At 36.3% G+C, this 25,618-nt stretch overlaps 1 protein-coding gene across 1 annotated transcript in view; it reads right to left on the bottom strand.

Annotated features, from left to right (window-relative positions):
- Nucleotides 1-25,618, bottom strand: part of LOC129138182 (syncytin-1-like) — a 50,724-nt gene that overhangs the window by 9,440 nt on the left and 15,666 nt on the right. The window contains 2 exon segments of the mRNA XM_063802819.1: nucleotides 4,225-4,300; nucleotides 15,494-15,614. Of these exon segments, the coding sequence (XP_063658889.1) occupies nucleotides 4,225-4,300; nucleotides 15,494-15,614 (197 nt within the window).

The raw sequence follows: 25,618 nt of genomic DNA, 5'->3' as shown, positions 1-25,618 counted from the left end.
CACTCACTCTCTTGTTCCAATCCTGAGTACAGCCAACAGATGGGTGATGTAAGTGAGTGCAAAGTAAGGCCCATTGTCACAATGGCATTGTCTAACACTGACAGTGTGTCCCAGCACAGCACTCAAACTTTCACATTTAGTAGGCATTTGGGTTCCTCCCACTACTTTTTTGTTAATTGTCACTGAAGATTCTCTGTGTCTAAGAATACAAGAAGTAAATTTCAGCTACTAGGAAAAATTGCCCACCTACCAGCATCTACTTTCTTACTCTGTCATGCTACCGGGAATGTTAACGCCCTGACTCTTTCTTTTCTCCTCCCTTTCAAAGACAAGGCACAGACTCACTACCTATGCAGTTCTTTATCATTATTATTGCAATCATTAGTAAAAATAGATTGGTGTTGTTGAGTGCCTTTCTTAACAGCTCGAAGCACTTCCCTTTGATATTAACTCAATTACCCTCCAGAGTTATTATTATTTTATTGAAAAGATATCCTAATGGTGTAGCAGGTAGTAGAGGTAATAAGAGAGATGAAAGGGTTATAAATAGATTCCTTGAAATTACATTATTTACAACAAAATGTATTCTTCCCTCGGCATTGCCACTCCATGGCCAATTTTCCATTGCAATCAGATGCTATTTACTTCTTTATACATCACATTTCAAGAAGTGTTAACATGAAATGTAAGTATGGAAACAAATATCTCTATCTTAGTCCAATTGTACTATTTTCTTTCCACTTCCACGTAAATGGGGATTAGCTTTATGCTCAATAGTCTCAGTTTCAGAAATGATGTCCCATAATAATGCTTTCTCTGGATTCACTTTGCATCTACCACATTTATTTTCACATATCCTTTCGGCCTTAAAAGATCCAACAATGAGCTCATTAAGAATATATTTAACCTTTATCGTGCTCTTCACTATAATTATTGTTTTTCCTTGCTTTACTTAAGGTTCCTTTAAAGTCATCATGATTTTATTCTTCTATAATTTGACCACAGTTAATCTCAATTTTCTTATTTTTTATGTACTTAATACTATTTTCTAGTCAAGTGGACTACATACCCACCCCCCAGTAGTCTTCTGCCCTCATGTTCCTGTACGATTTGTTGGCTTTCTTCCCTTACTAAGATGTTCTCTGCCTCCCTCCTCCATCTAACTTGCCTTCATCACTCCCTTTCCTCTTACCTCTCCTAAATAGCATTTATGATCTATCCTCTCGAGGAGAAGAAAATCTTATCTTCATATAAACAATGGAAGGTCCAGGAATAAAAACAGTCACAAAATCCAAAATATGAAAGCAATACAATTCAGAACACACACACACATTTCATATATATGAGGGATATATATATATATATATATATATATAGGAAACAAATATATATATTTCTGTGATATATATATATTTCTGTGATATATATATCACAGAATTTATTTAGGTGCCTTGAGTTAAAGGCACCTAAATAAAAAGAGAGAAAACAGAAGGTGTAGAAACCTTCTCTGAACTTCATTCCGTTTTCTAAAATCAGGAGATGAGGTTCCCATGTGAAAGATGTTCTCCACATACTAAAAGTAGAGTAACATTCTTATCATCAAGTATGTGACGTTGAAGCAGAGAGAAATCTGTGCAAACAAACCTTGTAAACTAACTCTTATCTTCCTAGTCACTTCTCTACCCCGTGAATTACCCTAACCCAAGCTCCTTTTCCTTATCACATTTTTACAGTTTCCTACTCTTGCTACAATTCAGTATCTAAGTGTTTGACTCTAACCGCTTCTTTAGGTCATCATTTCCTTATGAAGTCCCCACTGCCATGTAAAACCTGCATTAAATAAATTCGTATGCTTGTCTTTTGTTGATCTTAATTTAATTCTCAGACTCAACCAACAATAACAACAAAAACAATAACAACAAAAACCCTGAAAGAGAAGAAGTAAAACTTTTGCCGTATACGTACATACATACCTCACAGGAGCAATTCCAGAAAAATCCAGAAACCTGCAGTCTCCTCTGTGAGATACACTGACTGGTCTGGATAATCCCTACATCACGTTTCCACTTCAATGTGCTTGGTTTCAGAAAAGAATTCCCTGACTAGGTCAGTACCCCCTTTAATGAGCTGAATTATTTGAATGCCTCAGAAATCCTTTATACAGGATCATCGCATGTTAAGACCAAGCGGGAGAATCCCCTCTAAGATGTCATATGGCTGGCAGGGATGCGGCTTCTCCATACATTTCATTAAAAAACAAATGAATTTAACGAAGCACAAAACACAGAACATAATAAACTTCCCACTGATTGCCAGATAAAAGGAAAAACACCTGCCAATTGACTTAAAACCATTCTCCACTATTGAGAAATAGAAAACCTGGTAGTTTGAAGGAAGGTGAGAGGGTACCTGACTCATTCCCTTTGTGATTCCTGGTCCAACTCCAAGGCTCATCTCACCCAGAAATGGGCAACTACCAACCTGTTTCTAAGATGAGCAGGGGCAATAGACCCCCATGTTCCTGAAGGTAAATAACTGTTTTTCTATAATCATTTTAGGAGTAGAGCCTCCAATGCCACCTTTCTGGTGGCAGAGGCAGCCCACACTTGGTGGCATCCTAAATACGTGAATTCGGGGGAAAGTCACAGCAGATAAAGAGATTGGTAGGGTAAAGTATACAGGCGGGCATCACAGCCACCAGGGATGAAAATCTATACAGGATGCTAATATACCAGTGGAATAAATGTGAAATTTGGTTCCAGTAAACTCAACTTGCCCTTATAGGTCTATTTCCCCAACCAGTATAATGTCCTACTCCCACTGAAGTACATAATCATGTGTGATGCTGACCCGTTATTATATTGAGTAATTTTGCAAACATACATGCAAGTTATGTGGTATAACTTGATTTGCACTAATCCTGGTTAAGCCACCCAAGGTTCTTTGAAAGATTAATCACAATTAGTTGAAACCCTGAAGCCAAATAATATGTGACATTGTAGAGTTTACTGAATTTTAAAATAATAAATTTTAAAATAAATAAATGTTAAAATAATAATAGTTACACTGTATTCAGTGCATACAATAAATCCCATTATTTATTTTATGATTAAAATTTTCTACCTTTTTACTTTTGCCTCCCAAAAAGTTGTCTCATTTGGAAAATTACACACACAAAAATTTGAAAAAATCAGCACAACTGAAACATGGGCAAGTCTTCCCTCTATGATACCCAGAAAGAAAACTGAAAGTGGAAACAAGACTTTGTAACTATATGAATGCTACATCTGTCCTTAGTGAGTATGAATAATACACATAATTGAATAATGAGTGATGGAAATCTATAAAGCGAAAAACAGGTTCCAATAATTTTCTAATAATAATAGTTACACTGGGCCAGGCGTGGTGGCTCACGCCTATAATCCCAGCACTTTGGGAGACTGAGGCGGGTGGATCACGAGGTCAGGAGATCGAGATCATCCTGGCTAACATGGCGAAAACCCGTCTCTACTAAAAATACAAAAAATTAGCCCGGCGTGATGGTGGGCGACTGTAGTCCCAGCTACTCGGGAGGTTGAGGCAGGAGAATGGTGTGAACCCGGGAGGCGGAGCTTGCAGTGAGCCGAGATGGCGCCACTGCACTCCAGCCTGGGCGACAGAGCAAGACTCCGTCTCAAAAAAAATAAAAATAAAAATAAATAATAAATAATAATACTTACACTGTATTCAGTGCATACAATAAATCCTTTATTATAAGCTTCAAGGAAGAGGAATTCTAATTTTATTAATAAAAATGATTTCTCATCACCTCTGATATACAATATTTAACAAAGACTTAAAGAGTAACTATCTGAAACGTCCCTAAATTATTAGCCTAGCTAGGGAACGCAAACATCAACTCAGACCCTTTAAGCCTGGAACCTAATATATAAAATCATTTGCAGAGCATGCTGGGCATTGTCATTTTTGCTTTTTCTTGCAATGTAAGAACCACAGACTGCTTAACATTTTGAAGAAATGCATTCCTTTAGAGAGTTAGAAGCCCTGACAACAGGAGCCAAGAAGTGACTGCTTAGTCTAATACATTAAATAAATCACTGGATGCATAAGGTTAGGCAAAAAAACTCCTATTTCAATGACTTAACACAGTTAAAATTTCTTTCTCCTTCAGTCCACAACCTACCACAGTATTCCTTGTTAGGTGCACCTTCAGGAAGTGCTTACCATGCAGTTGTTCAGAAATCCAGGCTCCGTGCATCCAGTACACTTGGCCTCTAGGTCTGGAGTCTTCTCCGTTCATCTGGCAAAAGGAAAAAGCAAGAAAAAAGGGTAGAAAAAATTTACAGAGCAAGCATGGAAGTGGTATGTATCAAGTCTGAGTACATTCTATTGGTCGTACGTAATGGCATGGAATACTGGAAAACGTAGCCTGTGTGCCCATGAGCAAAGCTAAATGTGTTTGGTTTAAAAAAAAAAAAGCAAACAAAAACTGGCTAGTCCCCACCACCCTGGGAGACTCCAGAGATTTTTCCATGGGATATTTATAACCATTTCACCCATCTTAAAATCCAGTAGGTTCTAGTATGAACCACAAATACGTAGAGAAGGAAGGGAAGGAGAATTCATGCAATCACCAATCAAATAAGTCTCCTAGAAGCAAGAATGAAGAAATTGGGATGAAAGCGACATGCAGACTACAACACCAATTTCACATGCTTATGGCAAGTAAACTCATATGGAAATGTTTATTCTTTCAGCTAGAGAAATAAAAATAAAAATGAAACTTCATTTTCAACGATCAAAGAGGAAAAAACAACCCCTTAGTATTGGCTACAGTTTAGTGTGAAGAGCATCTTAAAACTACTTGGGAAAATCAGTTGGAAAATTTTTTTGGAGGGACATTTTGCCTAAGTATCATTTACTTTAAAACGTGTATTTTATCGCTATTCTTCTAAGCCATACAAGGAAAATAATCAAATACATAAGAAAAATATATATGTAATAATTACACATGTGAAAAAATTAGAAAGCAACATACATGTTAAGTGATAAAGATATTTTTCAATGGAAGAATGTTCATATCATAATATGATACAGAAACGGATATTACTGACTTAATATTATATCAGAAATAACTTTCAATGATCTAGAAAATGCTTATGTATACTTATCAATTAAGAAAACTAATTTAAAAGTACTAAATATAGCATGATGCAAACTTGACAAGCAGAAACCATATCACTAGGTACTGAGAATATTGGAATAATATCAACCATATGTTACAGTTAAAGGTCATTTTTTTTATTATCTTAATTTTTAGTCCCTCAGTCTCACATTTTTTTTTTTATTTTTTATTTTTTTTGAGACGGAGTCTCGCTTTGTCGCCCAGGCTGAAGTGCAGTGGTGTGATCTCGGCTAGCTGCAACCTCCGCCTCCTGGGTTCAAGCGATTTTCATGCCTCAGCCTCTCAAGTAGCTGGGATTACAGGCATGGGCCACCATGCCTGGCTCATTTTTGTATTTTTAGTAGAGACGAGGTTTTGGCTTGTTGGCCAGGCTGGTCTCGAACTCCTGGCCTCAAATGATCTGCCCTCCTCAGCCTCCCAAAGTGCTGGGATTATGGGTGTGAGCCACCATGCCCAGCCCATTTCTTTAATTATTTAACAAATATCTCTTCAACTTCTGCTATGTCTCACAGAATGCACACCACACAGGCAATCAGCATCAGTGAAGAAGAGAGTTGTATTTTAGGCCCTTATTGAACTTCAAATTTCAGAGTATTTTCAGCCTAAAATATATGCTTTCCTGAAAAATAGGATAAGCCTTCCTTGGGGTAGGCCTTACCCTGTGGAGAAATTCTGAGGATGACTCAAATATATATGTGCATTTGTGAGTATTATTTTTTGTGTGTAATATGTGCAAATGTACACATCAATTGAGAAGCAGTTAAAGTATTTAAAATGTTTCAGTGTATTTATTCACTCTTTCAGCAAATTTATAATGTCTACTATGTATCTGATTCTATTTTGGATTAGTGAAAGAGATTCAACTTTTTGTATATTAAGAGCTGTGTCTAGAACAGTCGATTGCAAACACTTATCGACATTTGTCTGCGAAATGTGAAAAGAAAAATTATATATTTTTTCAGAGTTTGTGTGTGTGTGTGCATGCGGGCATGCCTGTGTGTGTGTATTTTGATGCTAAAACATTGTTACCAATTGCAATCACTCCTAGAAGAAAAAAAGTATTATAAAACTGACAAACTGTTCCAAGTTCTATATAGTGAAAACTATGTAAAAATGAAATAAATCAATAAAGACAAGGAAATAAATGGAAAGATTTTCTGTGTTTCCAGAATGGAATACTCTACCTAGTAAAGATGCCAATTCTTCCTAAATTGAGGTATAGGTTTAACATGTTTACTTGTAGATACAGATAAGCTGATTCTAAAGATCATGGAAAGGCAAAGGAATTAGACTAGCAACAGCAATTGTGTAAAATAAGAATTAAGTAGGAGAATCACATTACTTGATTTTGAAGACTTCCTTTATAGGTTCAGTAATCAGGAATATTGTATTAGTAAAAGAATAAATATATAAATCAATGGAACAGAATGGAGTACTCAGAAACAGTTCCACACAAAGATGAGTCTCGACAAAGAGGACAAAGATGAGTCTCGACAAAGAGTCTCGACAAAGGTGCAAAAGCAATTCAATAGAGGAAGGATAGTCTTTTCAACAAATGATGCTTGAATAATTGGACATTTATAGGCATAAAAATAATCTAAAACTCATCTATGAAATAATTGACTTGAATGGCTCATAGATCTAAATATAAAAGATAAAATTATCAAACTTTTCCAGAAAAACATAGGAAAAAGTTCTCATGACCTAGGAGTAGGCAAAGAGTTCTTATATAAGACACTAATGTCATGATCCATGAAAGGGAAAATTAATATATTGGACATCAAAATGTAAAACTTCTTCCATACAAAAGACCTTCTTACAATCATGAAAATAAAAGCCAAATACTGGGAGAAAATACTCGCAAATCACATATTTGCAAATATCAGATACACATGACTCACATGCCTAATATAAAAAGAACTCTCTAAACAGTAAGAAAACAAGCAATCCAATTAGAGAATGGGCAACAAACTTGAGCAGACACTTCACCAAAGATGATATATGAATAGCACATAAGCACAAGAAAAAAAATCCACATTATTAGTTATTAAACATGCAAATCAATCCAAAAACAAGATACTCTGCAGTCCTACTAACATAGCTAAAATTAAAAATATATATACTGGCAACACCAGATCCGAGAGCTCCAGAGCCCAGTATCTCTTCTATGTTGCTGCTGAGAATGTAAGATGATACAATTACTCTGGAAAAGAAGTTAGTAGCTTCCTATAAAATCAATCAGGTACTTAATGACCCAAAAATAGCATTCCTGAACATTTATTCCAGATAAATGAAAATTTGTGTTAACACAAAATCCTATACACTAAGTTTATAGGAACTTTATTTGTAATAACAAAAAAGCTGGAAACATCACAAATGTCCTTCATTGAATGAATGAATATACAAATTCTGATGCTGTATATTTATCCAATCATATCCCTCTCAGTGATAAAAAAGAAAGAAAACTATCAATGCTTGCAACACATGGGATGCATCTCAGGGGAATTATGCTAAGTAATTTTCTAAAGGCCGGTAGCAAGTGGTTACATACTGTATGACTCCATTTATATAACATTATCTCAAAGTGACAAAATTGTAACGGTAGAGAACATTCGTAGCCTCTGAGGAAAAGGATATGGGATGGGGTATAGCATGAAGGAATATCTGTTTGGAAACAGATCAGTTCTGCATCCTGATTATGGTGATGGTTATGAATCTTCATAAGTAACAAAATATCACAGAACTATATACACGCACAAAGTGCATGAAAACTTTGATGAATCTAAAATAAAATCTGAATTAGAATTAGTAGTAATATAGCATGTAAATTTCAACTTCTGATAATATACTATAGTTCTATAAAAATGCTATCATTTGGGGAAGCTGGAGGAACTTTGTACTATCTTTGGCAACTTATTGTAACTCTTAAAAGTATTGCCAAATAAAAAGTTATTTAAAGTATATTTTTTCTTTGGAAAGTTATGACAATAGTATCTCTATCTATCAATAATCTATCTATCGATCTACATCTTTTTTAAAAAGCTGTGAAGGAAACTGAAAAGTCTGAAAAGAAATCGTACAGCGGATGCTGATTGTTTTTCACAAATCCTAAACTCCATCTTCCAGCCCTTTGTCTTTCTGAAATAGTTAAAACATGATGATCCCATGAAAGTAACTAAAGTAGAATGTGATGATGAGGGCATGGACCATATCTGTTTCCACTATCTGTCAACTAGTCCCAGATGCATATTAGATGCTCACTTATAAATGGATGAATGAATAAAAAAATGAGTTAAGGCTTCTGACTTCATGTGCAATTAAGACAAAATAAGAGTAATCAAGGGAATGTTTTCTTTCTTTGGGGATTTCCTGACTGAGACTCCTCAGAAGACACAGGCATGGGTGTCTTTTCCCTTTTTCAGAAAAGCCAAAAATTTCCTGTCAATTATTAATAATAAATGCTAGCAGAATTTTGGATGAGGCTTATTTAAATATTAACAAAACAAAAATATCTTAGTTTGATTTTTTAAATAAAATTATGCAAATTAAAAAATTGTGTGAAAAAAGCACCTTTTTCTCGATTTCTTTAACTTTCCTTCTCTAATTTTTTTTTCTTTTCAAAAAATGCTACTCCTACAATTATTATTGTAAGAAGGAAAGCACAATTCTAGACTCTAATCAGAAATGCTTTCATTTTTGCTGGTACCTCCAGAGTTTAAAAGGTATTTTAACCTCTAACATTCCTCAATAACACACAGACTCTAATTAGCTAATTGGGAGTATTAAGAGCATTTTAAAGTAATTGAAGTTGTAGATACTCTGCAGTAGCATTGCCAATGTATTTTCCCTGGGATTTATATTAATGTAAAAAGAGCCAATTACAGATAGGCAGAGCTTAGGGGGAGTCGTGCTGCCTTTCTGATTAGTCATCAGTCTGGAGTTCCTAGAGCTCTAGGTAAAATATAGTGAACATATCTCAAAAAGGTACAAGAAGCAGATGGAGAAAGGAAATCAAAATGAGAGACATGGCTTTGAGGGTTCCAGGCTGGGTAGTTCTAAGCTGCTTTCAAATTGTGCAGAATGAATAGGAGGAATGCCTGATGCTGAGCACAGCTGGGGAGAAGGTGGGTCTTATCTTTTTAACTCTTTTCACCCAACTCTGCTCCATTCATCTGTTGAACTGTAGCTTTTCTGTTCAAAATAAATTTACAAACTCAGAAAGACTGACATCATTTCCACACATATCTGTCATCCTGAGTCTGTTCTCAGGATCTAGACAGCTGCTATCGTTTTAGCAGTTTAAGATACACAAAACTTGCATGTAGAAAACACATGAATTGCGTGTGAATACTACAAGAAAAAGCTTAACCAGAGAGATTTATCAAATAAGGGTCTACAAAGTCGCTATGTCGGAATTCCTTCTCTTGCTTTTTACAAAGTGAGAATTCTGGACCTCACCCCATAGCAATGGAAGCAGAATCCATGGACTAAGGTGCAGCAATCCTCATGTTTAACACATAACTGGAATAATTCCTCGGTACTGTAACATGCTGCATTACTGACTTAATAAATTGATTTCTCCCTATTTCAAAGGTGTGATTCAGTTAACACAATTTATGTTTTCATCTTCAAATAATCAACAAATATGAGCACAAGTACTGACCACTCTTTGGCAATTGGTAATTATTAGGAGAATATGGAAGGACTCATTACTGTCTCTACTTTTCATACTCTGGGTTTCTAGGTCTCAAACAGTCTCTGGGATTTAAATACCATTATTAAGTCACAAGCTACATTTATATATTCGCACTTAACTTTTCCCTGTGGGCTCTGGCTCCTTTACTTACTGAAATATCTACTCGTGTTTCTAGTAGACATCTCAAATTTTAACAAACCCCACACCCAATTTATAATTTTTCCACTACACCTGTTCTTCCTATGATCTTCCTCATCTCACAAATGGTTAACTATGTTCATTCAGTAGTTCAGGCAAAATCTTGGCATCATTGTTGACTCCTCTCTATCTTTTCTGTTTTTATATTCAGTTAGTCAATGCACTGATTATACACCCTAGACTACGTCTGTCATCCCTGTGTTTTTGTTAATAGCAGCCTCTTTCACTCTGGAAAGGGTCCCTGGTTTGGGTCACTGAATTAAATATCAAAGACAGTTGTCTCTACCTGCAAAACTCAACTAGGATCTGGCCCCGTTTTGTATCTCCATCCCTATTGCCTCTGTCCACGTCATTGTCTCTTGTCTATAAATGTAGTGGCCTCTTGCTCACACACGTGTTCTCCACAATCTTCACATCACTTTATGAAGCAGTTAATTTCCAAATGAGTGCAAACTGGTGACTTAAAACAACAAAAATGCATTCCCTCACAGTTCCACAGTCTAAAAGTCCAGAATCATGCAGGTGGGGCCCTGATCCCTCTGAAGGTTCTAAGGAAGAATGCTTTCTTGGCTCTTCTAGCTTCTAATGGTTGCTGGCAATCATCAATGTTGCTTCTACTGTAGATGTGTCACTCCAATTTCTGAGTCCTTCCTTACATGGCTTTCTTCTGTCTGTGTCCAAATTTCCCTCTTCTTACAAGGATGCCAGTTACATTGCAATGGGCCCCCTTCTAATCTAGCATGACCTCATCATAACTTGGGAACATCTGCAAAGACTCTATTTCCAAATAAGTTCACATTCACAGGTACTAGAGGTTAGAACTTGTACATATCTTTTGGGGGGACACAATTCCGCTCACAACAGAAATACATTTAAAATGTAAGTAAGCACAAATCACTCCTCTGTCTCAAAACCTACAACATCTTTTACCTCCCTTAGAATAAAACTTCAACTCTGACACTGGCCTGTATAATCTGGTCCCAAGCCACCTCTGATCTCATCCTTTTCACTTCCAGCCCACTTACTCTGCTCTAGCCATCCTTACCTCCTTACTCTACTTGCTTGTGTCAAGAACATGACCACTTGAGGCCCTTGCACTTCTTGTTTCTTCTGTTAAAAATCTCTTCTGCCAGATACCTACAAGGTCCAAAACTTTACTTTGCCAGTGAATGTCATCTCCCTTTCCATTTAACCAAATGCTGGGTTTTCGCATGGGTATATCTTCTGTGTATAGAGCTTGGCAAACACTATTCATTAAAAAAAAAAACTGAAAGGATCAAGAGAGAAAAAACATATATCTATTGATTCAAGATGTTGTGTTAATGCCTGAAGAAAAACATATTATCTCATTTAATCTCAATGCAACATTGAAAGTTGGATATCATTATCTTCCTTTTACAGAGAAAGAAGCTGAGATTCAGAATTTTTAAACCTTACCAAAGATTACCTAGCTCAAAAGTGACAGAGTCAAGTTTTTTTTTCCAGGTTTTTCTATGATTTCACAGTTGTTCTAAATATACTCTGTTCTTAAGAAATTAAGCAGGTGACCAGGATTTTGTAAGAACATGAGTTGAGGAAGTTAATTGTCACATAATGAACTTGAAACATGAATGCAGTGATTGAGTTCTAACATTTATGAGGCATTTCCTTTTGTTTCTGTTCACTCATCTGTCAAATGGGCTAAGAATATGTGTCCTTTTTTGACAAAACGTATGGAAGAGGTAGGAGATTAAATGGATATTAGAAATAGGTTGTATACGTAGTTTAAGAAAAATCTCTCCTCAAATTACTTACTCATTATAAACAGAAAGAAACACAACTTTATAGTGGAGAAATTTGTTGGATACTCCATAATCTTGACACCTTCTTAACCAATATTCAGGTGGTGATCAATGTTGCTGTCAAAATTGAAACAAACGAATATCATGGGCATCCTAACATGATGCGATAAATAAGACATGAGAAAATGTACAAAAATGCATAATCTGAATCTATTTATGCAGAAAATAAGAAAACCCAAATTGAGTGACATTCTACAAAATAAACTAGCTTGTACTCTTCCAAAATGGCAAGGTCAGAAATGACAAAGAAAGGCAAGGCGACTGTTCAGCAATAAAGAATTCTAAAAAGAACTGAAAACTGAACGCAATGCATGATACTGAATGTGTCCTCAACCAGGAAAAAATAGCTTAAGGATTTATTGGGGCAATTAAAAAATTAACTAGACTGTTGATTAAATAATAGTAATTTATCAATGTTAAATTTCCTGATTTTGATCATCATACTATTGCTAAGTAAGAACTGTTCCTGTTTTCAGAAAATACACACTGAAGAATCTAGGGGAAAAGGCACAGTGTCTTTAACTTACTCTATAGAAAAAGAATGATGGATCTAGTGGGGCAAAATACAAACAATTGGTAAATCGAGTAAAGAGTAAAGGAACACTTCTTGTACTAGTCTTGTGACTTCATGTAAGTTTAAAACTATATAAAATAAGGTCACAAATGATCATGTTTTTAAGAGTCATTTTGCACTTATTTCAACATACAAAGAGAAAATTCCTAATTGATATATTTCACCACTGTGGCTTGCAAAATGTCAAGAAGAAGAAAAGAAAATCCAGGAAGAAAGACAAAGCTCTGTTCATTCAGACAGCCAGCAAGTATTTTCTGCCTACCCTACTGGTTTTAAATAGCTTATCCCATTACAGAAATGTTCCTCAGCTTTGAAATTATATAGAAAGTTCTGACAAGTGGTCAAACACTTGTTGCAATCAACGTAGGCCGAGATTTCTGACACTTTGCCTAATTAAATCAAGATATACTAATTATTAATGAACTGTTACTTAATCAAAAAGCAAATGGAGACTATTTAATTAAATAAGGTGTCAATGGAAGGAAATGGTCCTTGTGAAAATATAGTGACTGGAATCAGCAACGTAGCAATAGTCACCCAGAACTCATTGGGGGTGTGGCAGAGTATGCCTACAAGCCTACTTGAATGACAGCCTTCTAGACAGTATATTACTGCCACTGCAATACGTATATTGAGCAATATGGGTACATGTCACAGAATGTTTTTATTTAACTAATTACCCTGAGTCTGATTCCATGCTCAACTAATGTCCTGCTGGTTTTAATTTCTCTTCCCTGTTATATGTTTAGCTTTATAAAAGGAGTTGGTCAATGTAGCTCAAATTTTATGCTCAACTAGGAAGTTATTTTTCTTACCGACAGTTAAGAAACCAGCATTCTAGTTTATGTAGTCCCTATGAGTTGGGTTGGCACAAGCCATTATCATAGAGACCAAATGTCTCCTGCTGCAATCAAAAATGAGGATTTTAGATGGGAAATTCTAATGATCAGCCCCTGGGCCACAGCGATTTTTTTTTTTTTTTTAGGCCAAAGTCACCATGAGGCCCTAATTAGGCAGAAAAGCAATCTCCCCCTGTTTGTGTTATGTAGTAGAAAACCATGTGGGTATATTTTGTTCTGTTTTCTGGTAACAACAATCAGGCTATCCTCTGGGAAACTATTCATCTCCCATCTCTATTTTACAATTTAGATTCAGATGACATATAGTCTAATTTCAAGCCGAGCCAATTCTATTATCCCCCTAGATTGAGTAAATGAATGGATGACTATCCCAGCGAAGTCCAGGAGCATTTTCTCCCTGACTTTCATTATCATCACTAGGACACACACACATTCCTTCCCTGGGGAATGCCTGGAGCTGCTGGTAGCTCTCTTGCCACAGCTTGAGACAAGCCTGTTTCAGGATGAAGCCCACACATGGAAAACAGGGCTGGAAGAGGGTAAGGCACAAATTCGTGACAATACCATGTGTGCACCTAGATTTGCCCATTCCAAGATCTTTCAAATACGCAAGTCAATAAGTCCTTTCAATGGCTTATGACTGTTCCAGTCAGATTTCTCTAACTGTAATAAATAAATTCCTCTCCGATATATACCTTCAAACTAAAAATCTCTGAAACCATATGTTTGAAAATAAAACCACTTTAAAAATCAATTATAACGTTAGTGTCTTCCAAAAAAAACACATTCTAATTACTTTCTAATCAGTACTTGGTATTTATTAAAATTAAACGTAAAAGAGAGAGGGCCTATTATCTTCCAGGGCATTCTGAGAAGATGGAGGGAGGGAGGCCTTGTGGTTGAGGCAAAGCTGTACGTTTACCACATTCTACTTCTTTAGCCTCCTGAGAACACAGCCCATGTGTAGTAGCGATAACTAGTAATCACCACGTGTGATTCTCTCCTCCTTCCTAGGCACATGTGAAAACAACCTCCTTAGCTGCCATGCAGGTGGGTGGTTTCATGTAATTATTTCTAGCCAAAAAATAAAAATTGTGGGCACAATGAGGTCTACCACGTCTCAGTTTAGGGCATTTAAAGCTGGTGTATATCTTTATGTTGTCTTTCACTTTGAGAATAACCAGGAGGACCACAATGTGGATCCAGGAGATAAAAGCATCATGGATCCTTGAGAACTGCATGGAGGTGAGCTTCCCTAGAGCATTACTGAAACAATGCCCTATAGTATAAAGGGCTGGAGTCTCTGAATGATTTTTGAGAGTAGAACCCCTTCTATCTACCACATTCCCCTCTACCACAACTTGTATGAAACAATGATGTGAACTATAATTAAACTAATCTGGTGTTGTCAGTTTGACCAGCTAGTACATTATAACTAATAAAGCCTGGAGATTCTTGGATATAAGACCATTGTGTAAAAGGACTTGGGATTGTGAAATGTGTGGCTATGATTGGAGTTTACACAGGTTGGATTTATCTTAAGGGGAAGTCAATCAGTGCTGATGATGATGGGTTATTTTGGAATACAAATGAATAAGACCTGAGTGATCTTATGGGGCTTTGCACCTAAGTGAACTGTGAATTCTTAGTGATGAAAACAAATCAATGAGTCCAAAGGAGCAGCAGAGGATGTAGCAAATTCCAAGCAAGGATAGCAAATAGATTTCATCTCTGGGAACAATACTGAATAATTAATTTGGCTGCCTGGACAAGTGTTGAGTTTGAATCAAAGGCTGTACTAAATTTTAGTGAGAAAATGTATGCTAAATGATCACCAGTGTCTGCCATAGACAAACAAGTGGGGAAATGGAGACATCCTTGATCCACACCTGATATTTCTGTTCTAGAGGTCCCTGGGGCTTCTTGCACAACCAAGGGTTCCCAGAGTACCTGTTGGGTTCTCAGGTAGAGAAAGGATTGAAAGCATCTTCCACAAGTATGGGTAGAGGCTTGAATGGATCCATATGACTGCAAGAATTTAAGACATCACATAGAGACAGAAAAAGCAGTTTGGGTCTCAAATGGAGCACTCATAATAACTTTACACCTGTCACAGAGAAAGAAAGTGGTCTGCCTTACCTGGAATGTACTATGCATTGCAGGAAAGGAGGCCCCAGGATGTATGTGGAGGAGCACTGCTCCTTCAGGCAGAGGTCTATTCTGTTGCTTTATCTTCATATATCCAGCATCTATACTATGCCTATTAATAAATACAAAAATATTGGCCCTCAGTGAATATTCTTTGAATAGAGAAGTGAATGAATGAAGAATGACAGGAGAATTTGTATGACAATAGGTAGTGTGAAATCTAAATCTACCTGCATAGATCATGTTTTGAGGATGATACAACAATCAAATAAAAAATAAAATAATTAAAGACATTGATGGAAGCCCAGAACCTTTTGTAAATCCTTGCTAAGTTTGACTTTTCCTGATTTGGAAAGAATCATCCATTGGAGGCATGCAAAGTGCCAGCAGCAGCAAGAGCAGCAGAACGCCAGGTGTTTTGCTTTGCCTTCGGCATTGCTGACTACGGCTGTAGGGCATTTAGTGCTTGGAAGAGACTACTCTATGTGTTACTGAACCCACCCGAGAGACCCTCCTCTCTCTTCCTTCTTGATCAAAAAAATACAGCCTTAGCTCTAGTTTCTGAATTGGGTGACATTTTCTCATCTCTATTTTCTAACAGAGCTGAGAAACCTATACCATTAAAATTGAACCAAACAAACAGAAAAGCTTTAGCTCTGCTCCTTTCTGATGTGGCAGCAGAAGAGGGAATGTCTGCATGTTTGTTGCTGCTTTGACTGCCTTCTATCTGCTTGGCGTGGCTTTATACATGTGATTTATCAGACTTGAGCACTAATAACTGATTTGGAATTAAGAATGAACAAATCTACATTTGCTTTACAATAATATAATTCTCTTTAGCACTAAAAGATAGATATAAAAAGAGAATTTGTGGCCATGGTTCCCAAACCCTGGGACCACCATGTTGTGTCACCTGAATCCTATGTCAGTGAAGCTATTTTTGAATGTAAAGAGCATGAGCCATCTTTGACAGTCGCACGGACAGATGTGTTTCTGTACTCACCAGGTGCAGTGTTTTCAAGCTGTACATTAAAAATGCAGTGCCTTTCAGTAGCTGATGTTTTCTTTCCCCACTTTGAAATGAGATGTTAGGCTGAAGTTCAAAAAAAAATTCCCAGAAGAAGAATTCAGGATGAATAAGCAGTTTATTGGTCTGTCTCCACAAACTGGAGCCCATCTAAATAAGATATTAATGATGGCTGAGTTTGAAGTCACAAAAGAAGCTGTAGGATAGGTATTTTCATGAGCAAGATTTCCAACACTCTGGGGTCATTGTAGGAGCAATGAAAATGGTTGGAAATGGACAGTTTCCAACTGCAAAGGAATACCAATAAGAATGATGACTTGCAATTCGATGGTAATTTTCTTGAGAACATGCTCGTATATCTACTATTTCCTTTCATAACCTCACAACACTGTGGGAGTAAGTAGGGTGGATATTATCCCCAATTTATAAGTGGAAACTAGACTCAAAAAGTGAATTTGACTCAAGGACATATTTTGAATCACAATAGAGTCTATACTTGAAAATATTTATGTTGACTCTCAGTGGAGTGTTCTTCTGTCTGCCAAAAGACATCATAAAACGTGCTAAATAAGATTAAGAACACATTACTTAATACATAGAAGCTTTAGTTGTAATGACAAAAATGAACCCAAAAGTATAGTATGTTAAATACTTTGAATGGTGTATAGAGAGGTACTGAGATGCTAATTAAGAAACACAAGGAAAGAATCATACAATGATGTATAAAACAAATAAAAGGAAGTTGTGTGTTTATACATGAGTTAGAGCGTTGCTATTCCAATTGTGGTACACAGACATTCAGAATGGGATATCCCCTGGGAGCCCGTTAGAAATGCAGGAACTCAGCCCCATCACACAATTTCTGAAGCAGAATTTGTTTTTTTGTTTTTTGTTTTTTTTCTTTGAAACAGTGTCTCATTCCATCGCTCAGGCTGGAGTGCAGTGGTGCAATCTTGGCTCACCCCAACCTCTGCCTCCTGAATTCAAGTGATTCTCATGCCTCAGCCTCCTGAGTAGCTGGGATTACAGGAGCACCACCACCACACCTGGCTAATTTTTGTATTTTTTTTAGTAGAAACCATGTTTCACCATGTTGGCCAGGCTAGTCTCGAATTCCTGACCTCAGGTGATGCGCCCGCCTCGGCCTCCAAAAATGCTGGGATTACAGGTGTGAGCCACCCTGTCCAGCCAGAATTTGCATTTTAAAAAGCTACCCAGGTGATTCATATGCCTTGAGAATTCAGAATCACTGGGGTAGAAAATATGTAATGCTTGTTATCCCAAGATAAAGTTTTTGATTAAAAAACAAGTAACTCTAAGGTAGATTTGGTTTAACTCAATGATAACGAATATATAATATGTTACAAAAATATGGGGGAGTTGATACCACTTAAATTCAAGAGCAGTGCAGTTTTTGTAGATTACATTTCCAGTGTATTTCAATGTAGATTGGTAATGCTGACTGAGGAATGGATATCTTCAACACTTTGCACTACAGAAACCCCCAGGAAGTGAGATGGAATCCCAGAGAAAAGGAATTGGGAACTCCCGAATTGCTTAAAATTAAATTTCTACCACCTGGCAGAAAGAGGGCCCATAGCAGAATATAATTTTACATATAAAAACACTATACATAAGATTCCATCTCTTTTCACTTTTGAATTGGTAGCTGAACAATTTTAACCACTAAATATGGGTGTCTCATGGTACCATGAAAAAGAAATGGAATGAGAGAACTGGAAGCAGGGGTTCCTAGTTCTCAGGATGCCTCTTCTTCTAATTGCCTTTACAATTACATTTGCATCATTCTCTTCTGATACAGAGCTTCTCTGTTCTCCACCTCAAGTCCAGATGTCAGAAAATATGGTCTTTGGATGCATCCCAGTTCCCCAATGGAAACAATTCCCAGACAAGTGACTTTTGTCACTTGTTGTTTGCCCTGTTGGGGTCTTTTGCCTAATTTTGGTCCAATTAATTTTGGCAAGTAAGGGAGAATCTCACATATCAATTTATAATTATAAATGTCCCTGCTTTATCCATATAGATGGAGGGGAGAAATGAAAGACGTGCCCAGAAGGGAAGGGCCAAAGTGCAGATCTAACAAGGGCCCATTATATGTAATAAGAATTCCTTTCTAGCCACCGTTTACAAAAAAGTCACCGTACGTACTGAGAATGTAGCATGGAATGAAAATTCCAAAGGAGCAATGGCTTAAATCCATATCGTTCTAATCAACTGTGTTTAAAACAAATACAAAACTGTGTGGAATCAACAGTTCAGAGCCCGTATGGCAATGCCTGCTTGTTGAGAATCCATAACTCCATCTTCCTGATGGTTGTTTATTTTTAGCAAAAAGGTCCGAGAAGCTTGCTGGACTCACCATACCGTCAGTATCTCAGCCAGCAGGAAAGACACAGGGAACATAGAAAGGCTTGCACCAAACTGAGCAGAAATTTACATTCATGACAAGTGCTTATATCTTTTGCGAAAATGTTGATTGTCTGGTCAAACCTAGCTGCAAGGCAGGTTGGGAAATTTAGTTTTAATTCTGAACATAGTCCCAACTAAAACTGTGTGCGTTAGGAAGGTACAGTCATTATTAGTACAGATCTGAAGATGGTATATTGGGGAAGCCTAGACATTTCTAAATTAATGGTTCCTCCCAAAATAGATATACTGTATTCAGTTTTACATAGATCTTCTTTTTCTGAACATCTTTATGTAAATATCTTGGACATCTTTTTATGAAGGTATTATTTGGATATAATGCATCTAATGGAAAAATGCTATAACCCTGAACTAGAGGTCAATAAACTTCTTCTGCAAAGGGCTAGATAGCAAATATTTTAGAGTTTGTGAGGCAGAGGGGCTATCTTGCACCTGCTTAACTCTGCTCTTGTAGCACAGAAGAAACCATGAACAATAAGTGAATGGATAGGTATGGCTACATACCACTAAAACTTTAGTGTGTTGACCCTGCCCTACACAATATCATCTATCCCTCTCTTACCTATAATCTGACCAGTTAGCAGTGTCGGAAGAGCAGAGTATGTGCAGAATAATGAAAACGTAGAAATAACCTAAGCAACAGATTTTCCCACAGATCCGTAGTTGAAGTACCAGCCAAGCATTATCACTCAATGCCCTTGGAGAAAAAAAAAAAAAAAAATGACATTAAAGTGGCCTAAGCGGCTTGTAACAATTTATCAGCTTTGGATTGCAAAACTTATATGTTCTGTAACTGCATTACTATGTTGCTTGTACTAATTTCACTCTATTTTTTTAAGGAAAATCTGTAAAACTCATATGTTCTGTAGCTGCATTATTATGTTGCTTGTACTAATTTCACTCTATTATTTTTTAGGAAAATCAGCCATCTTCCAACAATGGCAACCAAAACAACAAACACCCCCTCCAAAAAAAAATCCTATATTATTTGTTTTGTCTTAAGCCTTTTTCAGTGCATGTTAAGAGATTGATTAAAAAGTCTCATAAAAGACTTCATAGCTTATACACAAGTAGTCTTCTCCTTCACGGCTCAGCATGACCTTTCCTCAATACTGACTGACAAGGTAAGTGTTCCAAGGTGGATTTATTATAGCAAATGCCAATTGTAAAATGGTATTATTATGTAGAATGCGAGCTGTTTGGAGTTGGAGTGAGTAATTTTGCTCAAACAGCATGCTCGAGGCAGGTTGACAATAGATTTAACATGAGAAAAGCTGACTGTCCAGGAGGATTATGAAAATGCTTTTTGTTTTCTATATATGAACTCAATGCTGCAATACATTATTTACAAATTACTATTTTATTATCTAGAAAGGCTTGTGGGTAAATGGTTGCTGACCAAAGTTTGAGTTGAATGCCTTGTTTTGTCCATCATTCCTCTGAATTATGTGAACCTTATTTTATTTGTGAGGTTAAAAATGTACTTATGAAAATAAAAATCTCTGGACAACACTAAAAATCCAAATTCAAAGACTATATTATTTGTTCCATGAGGATGAACAAACAGGCTTCTGGTTTCTTATCATCTGAATATGCATTTTATGTATTACCTCAGATTCTTAAAAGTATATTTACTAGTAACTGCGCAGCATAGATACTTCGGATTTCTTGACATTCTTTTTCAGTCTCTTGTCTGTAATAAAAACTGTAATGTATAAACTCAGGGACATACCCAGCTACGTGTTTATCAAAAATTGGTTTTCACATGAAATTTTCACTGGATATCACTGTGTATATATACTTTTAGTTGGTGAATGAAGCAGATCAAATCAGACTTAAAGTATTTTTTGAGACCAAAGTATGCTGGATGCTATTTCTTAAACAAAGCACAAGTAGTTTTGTACCAATAGTAGCAGAAAAATGAGATAAATTAATAGTCTAATATACTTAAATAGAACATCATCATAAGTGACCTGGGGTTTCTATTTTTTGCAATTAAATTTCATAAGAATTACATGTATTGGCATATATCCAATATTGTTCTTCAGAATTAGAGTAAATTAATAAACTTGTAATGGAAATCAGCTTAATTTACTAGATCAATAGAGATAAAAAGGTACTTATAAATAATTATTTTAAAACGCACAGTATAAATAACGTTTTTGCTTGACAATTGGATATTGCATATACAAGCTTCCCTCAATGTTGACTGACATTTAACTATTCTAAAGTGAATTTAGTATAGTAACTTGAAATTTTAATATCTACAGTAGACTTTTCTAGGGCAAACCTTTTGAATAAACACTTCACAAAAAAGTTATATGAATGGTCAAGCATTTGAAAAAATATTTGGCCTCAAGAGTTATTGGAAAAATGCAAATTCAAATCACAATGAAATACCGCTCACTGCACACTCATCAGAGTGGCTGAAAGTGAAAAGATTGATAACATTAAGTATTGTTAAGGATGTGAAACAACTGGAAATTTCCCATATGTTTTGGGTGAAAATGTGAAATAATATAGTCACTGTAGAGAAAAATCTGGCAGTTTTGTGTGAAACTAAATGTATACCTACACTGTGGACCACCAATTCAACTAAGTATTTTCTCAAGATAAGTGAAAATATATGTTGACAAAGAGAATGCTTATAGTAGATATATATACACATATATAGTAGATATATATATAGTAGATGCTTATGTTAACAGGAATGCTTATAGTATATGTGTTCATAATAACCCCAAAATGGGAACAACCCAGATGTCCACCCATAGGAAAATGAGTAAAGAAATTGTGGTTTATATTTACAATGGAACGTGTCTTAGCAATAGAAAGTAAGTTATAATACACCCAGTGAATCTCAAAGCCTTACTCATGAATCTGAAAAATATCGTGCTGAGTGAAGGAAGCCTCTGCAAGAGAGTACATAATGTCTGATTCAATTTATATGAAATCCAACTTATATTAAATTACAGGATAGAAAAAATAATCTGTGATAAAAATGGTGTTTGATTCTGGGGGTGGTTGTTTTGACAAATACATATTCCTGATAACCCAAACCCTATCAAAATGTACACATATGATGACCTCATTATCACCGTAGAAATGAGTGGATGGATACCATCATATGGAATAGTGATTTTGAAATAGTGTACAATATGTCATTGATTTCTTAATCTACATAATGCCAAAATAAGTAGTATATTTACAATATCATAGACCCTTTAAGCATAATAGTTTGGGAACAAAAACAACTGAGCACATAATTTAAACACAGGGATAGGATGCTGAGAAGTGTACTGTATTCCCAAAAGTAGTTTACTAACCCAGCATTTATTATGCCTTGAGTAAAAGTCAGAATGTTTTACAAATGATATTAAGAGAATCAGCCAGTTAATCCAGAGTAAGTGACAGCATGGTTAAAGTAGATTTACTGCTTTTTTGAGCTTGCTCTATTTTCTTGGCCCTAAGAGATTGTTACAAACAAATGTTCACATTTCCTAATACTGTAACACTTCATAATATGTATTTTTCTAATCCAAGTATATTTGTAACTCATAATTCCTAAAATAAGATGTTATAATTAGAGTGGATACTTAAAACCATTTAGTGATTTTAATAGCCATGCAGTCAATGGTTTTCTAGCAGTACATATCTTTTGAGTGATTTGCAAATAGGTGGGGAACAAATACATGTAGTTTACAAATATGAGGGGGCAAATACAAATATGTGTTTCCTGTCACAATGTCTGGGGGGTGGCACTGCTATTACTGGGTGGATTCAGAGATTCTAAATACCGTATAATCTTCACATCTGTCTTGCATGGCAAAGCACCCTTCCACCCAAAATGCTAATAGTGCTTCTTGAGAAACATTAACACTGACTCTGCCTCATCTAACTTACCTCTAAAATATCAGCTTTTTTAGCCACTGCAAGGCTTAGAGTTGGATCTCCTCTCTTCTCCACTTACACTCACTCCCTGGGTTATTCAATTGATCTCATGGCTTAAATGCCATCTAAATGTTGATGATTCCTAAATTCATATCTTCAGTCTAGAAACCTCTTAGAAATGAGCCTATATGATTGAACTGCCTAATGGGTATATCCCACTGGATGCAAAGAAGCATTTCAAAATTAATATGTCCAAAATAAACTCCAAATCCCTCAATGCCCACATCTGCTCCTTCCCAAGTGTTCACCAACCTCATAACTGGTATCTCCATTGGCCAAGTTATCAGACCCAAGATTTGAAGTCATCCTAGAATCTTGCCTTTGTTTTGCAAACCACAACCAATTAATCAGCTAATTCTATCGACCCTTGGCCTTCAAAAATATATCCTGAATCCAGCCACTTCTCACCTCCACCACTCCTACCACCCTGGTAGACTTGGACAACTACATAGGCATGTCACTGAGATTTCTACTTCCACAACCAAAATTACACTTTAAAATAAAATCTAAGGCTGGGCGCGGTGGCTCGCACCTGTAATCCCAGCCCTTTGGGAGGCCGAGGCGGGTGGATTACTTGAGGTCAGGAGTTGAAGACCATCCTGGCCAACATGGTGAAACCCCATCTCTACTAAAAATACAAAAATTAGCCAGGCGTGGTGGCACATGCCTGTAGTCCCAGCTACTCAGGAGGCTGAGGCAGGAGAATTGCTTGAACCTGGGAGGTAGAAGTTGCAGTGAGCCAAGATCGCACCACTGAACTCCAGCCTGGGTGACAGAGTGAGATTCTGCTTCAAAAAAGAAAAACAACAACGACAAAAATCTACTCACATCACTTCCCTACTGTAAATCCTTCAATGGATTTCCATTATCTGAAGAACAAAATTTAGCCTCCTTATCACAGCCTGCAAGGCTGTGGGTGCCTGATCCCTGGATGCCTATGGAACCCCATCTTTTGTCATCATTTTCCTTGCTCACTGCCTCCCAGACACAGTGACCTCCCTGCTCCTCCATGAACCTCCTCAAATCCATTCCTGCCTCAGGGTATTGATGTGTTCTGTGTTTGTGTTGCTCTTTTGATTCTGGTCTCATTGTAAAGGTTTTCATTATCATCATATTTAAAATAGCCATCTCCGCAAGTCCATACTCTCCCGCCTTATCCTGTTTCATTTCCCTTTGTAGAACTTACCACTATTTGACATATTATTTATTCAGTTTTCATTTTGCTTATTTGCTTGTTTTTAATCTCACCACCAGAATCAAAGTTTATAAGAGCTAGAAACTGGAAGAAGAAATATAATAGTTCTTAGTACTTAATCAACGTTCTGGTATTTGTTGACTCTGTGAATTAATAAGTAAGTATAGTTATACCCCTAAATTTTTCCTATTGGAATCCTTTAAGAAGATGTAAAAAACAGATTTTCAGCTCCGAAGCCTAAAATAAAGAGTTTACCTCAATGCATGTCTTGGGTCTAGTATTTAGGCAGGGTTTGAAACCACTAACGTAGTGTAATACCCTATTTGACACAGCAACCACATCTGAGTATTCAGATAAATAACCATATAGAAGCTGATATATATGTCTACAGTATTCTATCTTCCTATAACTGTATCTGTTAATTTGTTCATCCCATGATAACAAATGGTTTTAATTCTTGATTACTAGATACTGGAATATTTGTTCTGCTATTTAGATTATGTTAACACATTGCCTTTTGATAAGTTCTTTCTCTTTTCCTATCATAGGTAATTCATTGTGTGGATATTCTATTACTCTGTATGCATCTTCCTATCTGATATTGCTGAAGCGAATTCCTCTACCTTTATGTATTTGTTTCTTGCTCTGAGAAAGGTTCAGTAAGGCAACAGTCAAAGAAGAAAAGAAATAATCTTTCTCCAAGTGAAATCCTCTCCTTCTAGCCAAAGTGTCATTGCTCCCTTTCCAGGAATTGAAATACAGTCTGTGTTAAAGGGGGCTTTGTCAACAAGCTGCATACCTGGCATATTTTTAAGCATCTTGAGAAGAAGGTAATGGAGAAATAGATCAGCTCAATCCTCTCCCAGGCTGTCCAGCATAGATCGCTGCAGAATTGGTCATTAGTAAATATGCAAAATTTTCAAACAGTTAAAGAAGGTTTGGCTGCTTTGAAAAACTCAAATTTCATGTTCAATATTTTCTGAAAGCCTTGAGTAGTAATGTTTACTTGATCAGATATGTTCTCATTGCAAAGAAAAATGACAGGATTGGAAGGATTAGAACAGCATTGCAATGACTTGTGAGATTCTCAACTTGGCATTTCATTATTTAGATGCGGTTGCCTAGGACAGAAGAGACCCGCCTCTCTATGAGATTACTGTTGAGGTGAAATCTACCACAACATGGCTACCAGAAGATGATTAACATTCAGAAAGCATACAGGTAGTATGTTCAGATTTAGCAAATTAAAATTTAAAATGAATTGTTAAATTAGAATTTCAGTTAGCTTTTTTTTAGTATAAGCATATTCCATACAGTATTTTAGATATATTTATGCTAAAAATATTTTTTGTTTATCTGGAATTCAAATATAACTGGGTGTTCTGTATTTTATCAGGAAACCCTACTTCTAAGCAAGAAAAGTGATACTGATTCTATTGTGAGATAATGTTTTAAACTCCTGAAAAAAACTGTAGTCAAAACACAGGCAGAGTCA

The sequence above is a fragment of the Pan troglodytes genome, chromosome 21 (genome assembly GCF_028858775.2).
Source record: "Pan troglodytes isolate AG18354 chromosome 21, NHGRI_mPanTro3-v2.0_pri, whole genome shotgun sequence".
Lineage (NCBI taxonomy): Eukaryota > Metazoa > Chordata > Mammalia > Primates > Hominidae > Pan > Pan troglodytes.
Note: the sequence above shows the minus strand (reverse complement) of the source record. Positions and strands in the feature narration are given on the sequence as shown.